Below are 9,946 nucleotides of genomic sequence, written 5' to 3'. Positions count from 1 at the left end.
GGGACCCGCGACCCCGCCGCCGTTATGAACATCCGCAATGCGAGGGTGAGGGGCCGGGGAGGGAGGCTGTCCGCGCCGCGTGGGCGCCGGGCCCGGTGTCTGCGTGCGCATGCTCCCGAGGGCCCCGACAGTGCCCGGCCCGGTGTCCCTGCGTGCCTGTGGCCGCCTCACGCCTGGAGCTGCCAGCCCCAACAGGGCCCCGGCGGAGCTGGGGCGCAGGGCCTGGACTGCGAAAGCCTGTTCTGGTGACGTCTGGGCCCGGCGCGCTCACTTCTTCCTGGAACGGACGAGTTTTGCACAGCGGCTGTGCTCCGGCCTGTGCACACTCGGATATTTACAGCGCCTGCCCAGCCCCGGGGGAGGGGGCTGAGTAGACTAGGAGCAGAGCTCTCACCAGCTGAGGCAAGTAGTAACTGACCGCGGACTGACCACATTCCACTGCCCACTCCCTGCAGCCAGAGGACCTGATGAACATGCAACACTGCAATCTCCTCTGCCTGCCCGAGAACTACCAGATGAAATACTACTTCTACCACGGCCTGTCTTGGCCCCAGGTGGGCAGCTTTGAATCTCAGTGTGGGGGAACCAGGCCAAGAAAATCCAAGTTTGTCCAGGGAATAGTGGGCAAAGCCATAAGAGTCCAGGGGGCTGTATGGTTGAGTAACCAGGGTGTTTTCCAGCTGACACCAGGTCACAGACAAATGAAAAGGAAGTGCCTGAAGGAAGTGTAGAATAGGGACAGGATTCCACCTCATGTCTGTCTTCTTCTGGGTCAAGAACTGGGCACAGTGTGGTATGGGGGACACTACGTCACTTAGCCTGAGGTCATGAGCCATCACAGAACTCACCACTTGCACACAGTAAGAGGCAAGCATTGGGACCAGGTGCCCTCCAATGGCTCTTCCAGTTCTGACATGTAGCTATTTTCTGACTCCCTTTTCCTCTTCATCACCAGCTCTCCTACATTGCTGAGGATGAGAATGGGAAGATTGTGGGGTACGTCCTGGCCAAAATGTGAGTCACCAAGGAGGAGGAGGGAAGCCCAGTGTTTGGGGACTGGGCGACACCAGATATATCTGGTGGATGCTACTGTGGACTCATAGTCTTTTTATCCATATACTTTAAAGCTTACAGAAAAATTGAACAGAACAGAAAGTTTCCTCCCCTCAGTTTCCTCTGTTACATTTGTATGGTACGTTTGTTACAGATGATAAACCAACGTAACACATTATTATGGACTAAACCCATAGTTTAGTTACCATCACGCTCACTGTTGTGTGCTATATGGGTTGGGCAGATAATATGTGTTCACTTTTTTAAATTAATTATTTTTATTTAAATGGACTGTTTATGGAAAATTCACTTTTATTTTTATTTATTTATTTTTTTTTGTAGAGACAGAGTCTCACTTTGTCGCCCTGGTAGAGTGTCGTGGCATCACAGCTCACAGCAACCTCCAACTCCTGGGCTTAGGTGATTCTCTTGCCTCAGCCTCCCCAGTAGCTGGGACTACAGGCGCCCGCCACAGAGCTCAGCTATTTTTTGTTGCAGTTTGGCCGGGGCCGGGTTTGAACCTGCCACGCTCAGTATATGGGGTTGGCACCCTACTCACTGAGCCACAAGTGCCCTCGCCCTCACTTTATTTTTTAATTTCTTTTTTGAGACAGAGTCTCATTTTGTCACCCTTGGTAGAGTGTCGTGGCGTCACAGCCCACAGCAACCTCAAACTCCTCGGCTTAAGCAATTCTCTTGCCTCAGCCTCCTAAGTAGCTGGACTACAGGCACCTGCCACAACGCCCAGCTAGTTTTAGAGACAAGGTCTCACTCTGGCTCAGGCTGGTCTCAAACCTGTGAGCTCAGGCAGGCTCCCTACCTTGGCCTCCAAGTGCTGGGATTATAGGTGTGAGCCACTGTGCCTGGCACGTGTTCACTTTTATGTTGTCTACCCATTCATCATTTCCTCCTCCAACCTCTGGCAGCCACTGTTGTTCCACTGTCTCCATACTGTTGCCTTTTCCAGAATGTTACATAGTTGTTGAAATCACGCAGTATGTGTAGCCTTTTAAGACTGGCTATTTTACTTAGTAATTTTTATTTTATTTTATTTTTATTTTTTTTTTTTGTCAGAGTCTCACTTTGTCACCCTTGGTAGAGTGCCATGCCATCACAGCTCACAGCAGCCTCAAACTCTTGGGCTGAAGTGATGCTCTTGCCTCAGCCTCCTGAATACTGGGACTACAGGCACCCACCACACATCTGACTATTTTTTTAGAGACAGGGTCTTGCTCTTACTCAGGCTGGTCTCAAACTCCTGAGCTCAGGCAATCCACCCGCCTCAGCCTCTCAGAGTGCTGGGATTACAGGCATGAGTCACCGTGCCCAGCCTACTTAGTAATACTCATTTAAGGTTGCTCCTTCCCTTTTTTGTGACTTGATAACCATTTCTCTCTCTCTTTCTTTAACTTTTTTTTTCTTTGCTTTTGTTTTTTTGAGATAGAGTCTTACTTTGTCACCCTTGATAGAGTGCTGTGGCGTCACAGCTCACAGCAACCACCAAGTCCTGGGCTTAGGCGATTCTCTTGCCTCAGCCTCCCGAGTAGCTGGGACCACAGGCGCCTGCCACAATGCCCGGCTATTTTTTGTTGTAGTTTGGTCAGGGCCAGGTTTGAACCCACCACCCTCGGTATACGGGCTGGCGCCCTACTCACTGAGCCACAGGTGCCACCACCCCCCTTGTTTTTTTTTTTTTTTTTTTTTTTTTTTGAGATAGAGTCTCTCTCTGTTGTCCAGGCTGGAGTGTAGTGGTGTGATTACTGCTCACTGTAGCCTCGAACTCCTGGGCTCAAGTGATCCTCCTGCCTCAACCTTCCAAGTAGCGAGGACCACAGTTTTGCCTTGCCATGCTTGGCTAATTTTTTTAGTTTTTATAAGGCGAGGGTCTCGCTATATTGCTCGAGCTGATCTTGAATTCTTAGCCTCAAGTAATCCTCTCACCCCAGCCTTCCAAAGTTCTAGGATTTTATTTATTTATTTTTTTATGAGACAGTTTTAAGCCGTCGCCCTGGGTAGAGTGCTGTGGTATCACAGCGCACAGCAACCTCCAACTCCTGGGCTCAAGTGATTCTCCTGCCTCTGCCTCCCAAGTACCTGGGACCACAGGCACCCGCCACAACGCCCGGCTATTTTTTGATTGCAGCCGTCATTGTTTGGCGGGCCCAGGCTGGATTCGAACCCACCAGCTCAGGTGTATGTGGCTAGCGCCTTAGCTGGTTAAGCCACAGGCGCTAAGCCTAGGATTTCTTTTTATCATAGGACAATGTTTTGTCAACACTGCATGTATCTGGTAGATGGTACCTGGGGATTTTTTTTTTTTTTAGGGACAGAGTCTCAGAATTTTGCCCGGCCTAGAGTGTAGTGGCTCTTCACAGGTATGATCATGTCACACTATGCCTTGAATTCCTGAGCTCAAGTGATTCTCCTGCCTCAGCCTCCTGAGTAGCTTTGACTACTGGTGTGCACCACTGCACTTGGCATGCATGGGGTTTTGAGGCAGCAGAGGCTGACAGGATCACCTGCTCTGATCTAAGAGGTTCGCAGCTCTTCCCCAGCCCAAGTCTTGGGCCAACCAGAAGAAATTTGTGTGTGTGCTCAACACATGTGCTGGGGTATGGCTGTGTCTGTGCCAGGTTCCTTTCTAGCTTTCTCCTTTCTTCTCTAGGGAAGAGGACCCAGATGACGTGCCTCACGGACATATCACCTCGCTGGTACATAGGGCCCACCTAGGCTCTGGTTGGGGTGGAAGTGAGGGATAGTCGGGGCAGCCCTCAAGGTCCCACCCTCTGCTCACCCTTCTCCTACCAGGCTGTGAAGCGTTCCCACCGGCGCCTTGGCCTGGCTCAGAAGCTGATGGACCAGGCCTCTCGAGCTATGATAGAGAACTTCAATGCCAAATATGTCTCCTTGCATGTCAGGAAGAGGTGGAAGCCGGACTAAGGGGAGGGGGAATTGGTAGAGGGGAGGAGGAGGAAGAGACTGTCTTGATTGGGGTCTTGGGATGCCTGGGCTTTTGGAGATCTGGGAAGTGGGATTAGTGGGAAGGGGGCACCAGGAGGAAGGGCAGGACCTGGATATGCTGACCCTGCCTGGCCAAGTCTGTGCAGCTCAGCAGTGCCTTATTCCCCTGCAGTAACCGGGCTGCCCTGCATCTCTATTCCAACACCCTCAACTTTCAGTAAGTAGATCTAGATTTTCCTAATGTGCTGAGATATCTGACCCATGTCTGACCAATCAAGGCAGCTGAGAAGGACTGAGCAGTCTTCTAGGCAGAGGGGTGGGGGTGGCTGAGAGTGGGAGAGGCTGTGGAGCCCAAGCACTACCAGGATACTTCCTCCACACTGGATGGCTGTTGATTGAAAAGCTGGCATGGAAATGACCCCTGCCAGCTGAAATGTGCTCAGTACATGTTGTCATGGGGAGGAAGTATGGTGCGCCTGCTGGGGCAAGTGTGATGGCTGGGTGCCAGCTGCAACTGGTGAAGCACAGTGTGGAGAGGAGTTACTAGTGAAAGTCTCGGAGAGAGAGGTGTGGGCCAGGGGCACAAGCAGATGCTAAGGAGCAGGACTCCAAGGGACCAGGCACCTAGAAGCCTCAAGTGAGAGAATAGTGGAGAAGAGCCATCAGCAATGTCCCCAGCTGGCCTTGTGGATGGGGAAGTTCTGCTCAGGGACTCAGGAGGCTCTGTGTGTTCCAGCCTAAGGGACAGAGACCTGGCAGTGACTTGGTGTGCCCACTAGACAGTGGCAGAAAACACCTGAAAGTGAGGCTGGGGTTTGTTGGCTGAGGAGGGCCCACTGGGGGATGAAGAAGAGGGTCTGCTGGGATGGGCATTGGCTTCCAGGCAGGGTGTGTAGGGGCAGGATGGTTGACCTGGATGAAGATGTCTCAGGGCTGGTAGGGCCCTTCTAGGTCAGCAAGCCCAGCTCTCCCTCCAGTGGCATGATCACTCACGTCTGTGTATACACTTTCAGTGCTACTGAGTGGTGACTGCTCTTGAACAGAGGCCACAGCCCCCCTTCCCCTGTCTGGTCACTATTGCTAAGCAGAGGAATTGGCTGTGTGCTTAGTAACTGATGGGCAGGGCAGGGAGGGAAGGGAAGGGGTGACTTCAGGTCTTCAGCTCATAAGAAACCACTGAAATAGATCCATAGTGGCCAGGCTAGGGGCACAGAATGGTGGCAGGGTGTGGGTGGGGTAAAGGCACTGGGCACTATTTAACTGGTGGGCTTTGTTAGAGGAGAGGGAAGGCAGTATTGGAAGTCGAGCTACTGGAAAAGAATCCTTTTGGGCTGGCTTGCTCTCTCAGGAAGGGCCCTTCAGGGAGAAGACCTGACGCCTGCTCCGTTAGCATAGGATACTAGGAGGCTGAAGACAACCTGCCCCCAGGTTTGGGTCTTCCTCCTCGCTCTCCACCCTCTGCCCCCAGGATCAGCGAAGTGGAGCCCAAATACTATGCAGATGGGGAAGATGCATACGCCATGAAGCGGGATCTCACCCAGATGGCTGACGAGGTAAGAGTCATCTGGGCCAGGGTGACAGTCCTCATGATGAAAAGCAAGGCAGGCAGGCACTTGGGAGCCTTGAGATAGGAGGAGGCCCCCAGTGGCTGGAGGTGAGACTGACTTTGGGTGCCAGCCCTTGTGGCTCCATTGCTGGAAGTCAAGGCTTCTTTTCACCTAATTTCCCTAAGCTGTCAAGTGGGAGGGGGCCTGGGCTGTGCCTGAGGAGGCCAATCACCCATGATTCTGTTGTCTGAAGAAGGCTGTAGGTATGATGTGAGAGGCAGAGGGGACTTTCTAGAGAAGTGGGATGGCCATGGCCTGTCTGCTCAGGAAAGACAAAACGGGGTGCAGAGCAAGTCAGGATTCTGCCCAAGGCTCCTGGGGAAGCAGGGCTATTTGAGGGAAATAGCTCTTTTTTTTTTTTTTCTTTTATTTATTTATTTTTTTTTTTTTTGTAGAGACAGAGTTTCAGTTTATTGCCCTCCGTAGAGTGCTGTGGCGGCACACGGCTCACAGCAACCTCCAACTCCTGGGCTTAGGCGATTCTCCTGCCTCAGCCTCCTGAGTAGCTGGGATTACAGGCGCCCCCCTCAACGCCCGGCTATTTTTTTTTTGTTGCAGTTTGGCCGGGGCTGGGTTTGAACCCGCCACCCTTGGCATATGGGGCCGGCGCCCTGCTTACTGAGCCACAGGCGCCGCCCCAGAAATAGCTCTTTTCTCATGGGCTTCACAGCAGCCCATGGAGGGAGGTATGATCACTGTTATTTTAAAGGCATAGAAATAAACCGAGAAGAGAGAGCAGAGCTAGGACTCAGGCCAGGGCTTTCCACTCTGTCCTCAGTTGTTTCCTGCCCTGGCCTTGCTGTCTTTCATTATACCCCTCCCCCCAGCAAGTGAGCCAGGCTTCCCTTGCCACCCCCTGAAATGTCTGGAAGCTTAGATCCTGTCTCTTTGCTTCTGCTTCTTTCTGGGCTCCTGGTGGCAGCTGAGAAGGCACTTGGAGCTAAAGGAAAAGGGCAGGCACGTGGTGCTGGGTGCCATTGAGAACAAGGTGGAGAACAAAGGCAATTCACTTCCAAGCTCTGGAGAGGCCTGTCGTGAGGAGAAGGGCCTGGCTGCTGAGGATAGTGGTGGGGACAGCAAGGACCTCAGCGAGGTCAGCGAGACCACGGAGAGCACAGACGTCAAGGACAGCTCAGAAGCCTCTGACTCTGCATCCTAGAGCCTGCTGCATCCCATCCTCACCCCATGAGCTTTCATAATAAATTTCACCATGTGCCCCTGGGAAATTCTTTGTGTGTGCGTGTGTGCGTGCGCATTTGAGGTGGGCCTCTTCTCTTCAGAGCAATCTGCCAAGCCTAAGTCGAAGGGAAGAACTTTGTTAGGACTTTTAGCAGCTCTTGGCCTGGGTAAGGGCAAGACCTCTGCCTGGGAGCCTTTCTCTGCCACTGCCTTGCTACTGCTTTTCGTCCTTATTAACATGTCAAGGTTGCTCTAGATGATCTCTCAGCCCCTTCTAACCCTCCAACACTATGTTTTGAGGGGCAAGCCTGGGCCAGTCAGCTTCAAACCTCAAAAGTTCTCCCCAAAAAAAAAAAAAAAAAAAAAAAGTGGTTCTCCCATTCCTGGTGGCCTTTGTTGCCTCTGCTTGGTCCTTGAGTATCTCACTTCCAGCCCCTTTCTCCCTATTCACACCTGCTTTCAGCTACAACAGCTCCAGTTCATACCCCCTGGGCTCCAGATGTGGATGTCCAGCTGCTCATTGGGGTTACTTACCTACAGATGTCCTATCTGGTTGAGCCATGCATTGAACCAGCAATGCAATTGTTCAAGCCCTGTCAACTATCCTCAATTCCTCCCTCCCCTGCCACCTAAATGGTCAACAAGTACTGTGTTCAAGTTCCATAATACCTCTGATGTCTGCTCCCTAACCTGAGCCCTCATTTGAAAATAATCAGACTTTTGGCTCTGTGCCGCAGCTCAGCAGTTAGGGTGCCAGCCACATACACCAAGGCTGGCAAGTTCCAACCTGACCAGGGCCTGCCAAACAACAATGACATCTACAACCAAAAAATAGCCGGGCGTTGTGGCAGACACCTGTAGTCCCAGCTACTCGGGAGGCTGAGGCAAGAGAATCGTTTAAGCCCAGGAGTTGGAGGTTGCTGTGAGCTGTGACGCTATGGCACTCTACCGAGAGTCACGTAGTGAGACTCTTTTTTTCTTTTTTTTTTGTAGAGACAGAGTCTCACTTTATGGCCCTCGGTAGAGTGCCATGGCATCACACAGCTCACAGCAACCTCCAACTCCTGGGCTTAAGCGATTCTCTTGCCTCAGCCTCCCGAGTAGCTGGGACTACAGTCTCCCGAGTAGCTGGGACTACAGGCACCTGCCACAACGCCCGGCTATTTTTTGGTTGCAGTTTGGCGGGGGCCCGGTTTGAACCCGCCACCCTCGGCATATGGGGCCGGCGCCCTACCGACTGAGCCACAGGCGCCGCCCAAGACTCTGTCTTAAAAAAAAAAAAGACTTTTTTTTTTTTTAGTAGTTCTAGATTTATAGAATTGATCAGATGTACGGACTTCCACCCACCCCTTCTCTGGTTAGTTTTGTATTAGGTGGTCTATTTGTTACTATTGATGAGCCAATACTGATACATTATTGGTGACAATAGTCCACTGCATTGTACAGTTTCTATGGCGCTTGACTAATAAAGTCATGTATCCACCCTTACGGTTTCGTGCAGAATATAAATCCGGTTTTTCATGGCCTCACTCTAGCCCTAACCTTTGCTCCTTTCCTCCCTGTCCTTCCCTCAGGCTGCAATGCTGTCACTTGCTGCTTCTAATCTCTGGGTGGGCTCCGCAATGCCGAGCTGACACTATACCGTATTCCCCCGCTACTGCAGGTGGCACACTGCTCTCCTGCTAAGTTGAACAATTCGCCATCCCGGCCTGGAGATTGATTCTCCGTTTGGTCGGCGCCTAGCACGTGACTAAGAACACTAACAGCCCGCATACGGCAGACACAGAAACCGTGACAAGAGCACTGGGGTGCTGGGCGGTGACCCGCGCCAGCACACGCGCACAGATCGCCGGCTCGGCTAGGGCGAGGCTGAGTTCGGATTGGCTCAAGTCACCGGCTTCCCTTTGTATGGGTCAGAGGCGGGCTCTCGGGCCGCCCCCTACGTGGCGTCACTACCTTCCGGTTCGCTAGCCAGCAGCGGGCTTCGTTCCCAGGCTCTCATTGGTTAGGCGGCGCTGGGCGGGCTCTGCGCGGCGGGGAGCGCGGGCATGCGTACTGGTTCCGCCGCGCCCCCCGCGCCTCTGGGAGGGAGGGAGCCGGGGCTCTCACGGAGCACTGCCGCGCCCTCTTTTCTCTTGGCCCGCAGCTCTCTGTCCTCCGTACCCTGCGTCCCTGGCAGGCTCGCGGTTGCTCCCTCTGCCCCTAAACGGTTAGATCCTCACCTTCTGCCAGATAACTGGCTTTTGGGTCTGTGAAAGGGACAAATGGAGTTGGGTAGAGCGATCAGTAGGGGCAGTTTCGTTCAGGTCCTTAAGTGACAAAACACTGCAGGTTTTATTTTATTTTATTTTGAGTCTCACTATGTCTCCCTGGGTAGAGTGCTGTGGCGTCATAGGTGACAGCTATCTCAAACTCGGGCTTAAGCAATTCTCTTGCCTCAGCCTCCCAAGTATCTGGGACTACAGGCGCCCACAACGCACGGCTACTTTTTGTTGTTGTCATTGTTGTTCAGTAGGCCCACGCCGGGTTTGAAACCAACAGCCCCGGTGCGTGTGGCTGGCTCCCTAACCACTGAGCTACGGGCGTGGAGCCAACACTCAAGGTTTTAAAGCAGAGCTGAATGGGCAGCGTGTGGATATTTCTGGAGTCAGAAAAGGTCTGAAGAGAGCATTTGAAGGCAGGGGCTGAGGCCAGTGCAGCCATTCCCTCTGTGCTTGAGCCCTGTGCCTGGCTCTGCTGGATGGATGAGGGATCTATGGGGACCAGTCAGGGCTCAGATGGAGAGCCAGGGGACAGGCAGGTTGTGTTGAGTAGCTTGGGAGGGGCAAGGGTCCCTTGTTCCACTTGGCCTGAGGCAGCCATGGGACCTGGAACATTTGAGTCTCTCCTGACACAGAGTGGGTTTTGGGTGTGGGTGCACCTGTGCCTTGCTGGAAAACTGGAACATTGGTGCTTCTGAGACCAGCTTCTGGAAGTCCAGGTTCTGGGCCTGCCAGGGTCTGGCTAGCTCCTAGGCCTTGAAGCCCTAAGCCTTGTGGACACGTGGTATCTTAGACAAGGGCCTTGGAAGGGAGCTGAAGTGGGTGGAGAGCAGAGGGAGCCTGTTTTTTCCTTCTGGGCTAGAGAATTAATTGCTCTTAGTTGAA

General features: G+C 52.8%; 1 protein-coding gene across 2 annotated transcripts; it reads left to right on the top strand.

The window, feature by feature from the left end:
• Positions 1 to 6: 6 nt before the first annotated feature.
• On the top strand, positions 7 to 6,847 carry NAA10 (N-alpha-acetyltransferase 10, NatA catalytic subunit). Of its 2 annotated transcripts, none has more exons than XM_053580130.1 (8): positions 7 to 45; positions 456 to 554; positions 956 to 996; positions 3,719 to 3,764; positions 3,862 to 3,977; positions 4,187 to 4,231; positions 5,483 to 5,567; positions 6,544 to 6,847. In XM_053580130.1, exons 1-8 carry the CDS (start codon positions 25 to 27, stop codon positions 6,778 to 6,780), a joined length of 690 nt encoding a protein of 229 aa, XP_053436105.1. In that variant the 5' UTR covers positions 7 to 24; the 3' UTR covers positions 6,781 to 6,847. The 2 variants fall into 2 exon arrangements, with proteins under 2 accessions (XP_053436105.1, XP_053436104.1); XM_053580129.1 differs by having other exon boundaries at positions 956 to 1,014.
• The last annotated feature ends 3,099 nt before the right edge of the window (positions 6,848 to 9,946 follow it).

The sequence above is a fragment of the Nycticebus coucang genome, chromosome X (assembly GCF_027406575.1).
Source record: "Nycticebus coucang isolate mNycCou1 chromosome X, mNycCou1.pri, whole genome shotgun sequence".
In the NCBI taxonomy this organism is placed as follows: domain Eukaryota; kingdom Metazoa; phylum Chordata; class Mammalia; order Primates; family Lorisidae; genus Nycticebus; species Nycticebus coucang.
Note: the sequence above shows the minus strand (reverse complement) of the source record. Positions and strands in the feature narration are given on the sequence as shown.

Bases quoted from the DNA above. Each gene is read 5' to 3' on its own strand.
- NAA10 (XM_053580129.1), top strand. From the start codon at position 25: ATGAACATCCGCAATGCGAGG. The intron at 46-455 runs GTGAGGGGCCGG...CACTCCCTGCAG, and splicing joins TGAACATCCGCAATGCGAGG to CCAGAGGACCTGATGAACAT. The intron at 4,232-5,482 runs GTAAGTAGATCT...CTCTGCCCCCAG, and splicing joins TCCAACACCCTCAACTTTCA to GATCAGCGAAGTGGAGCCCA.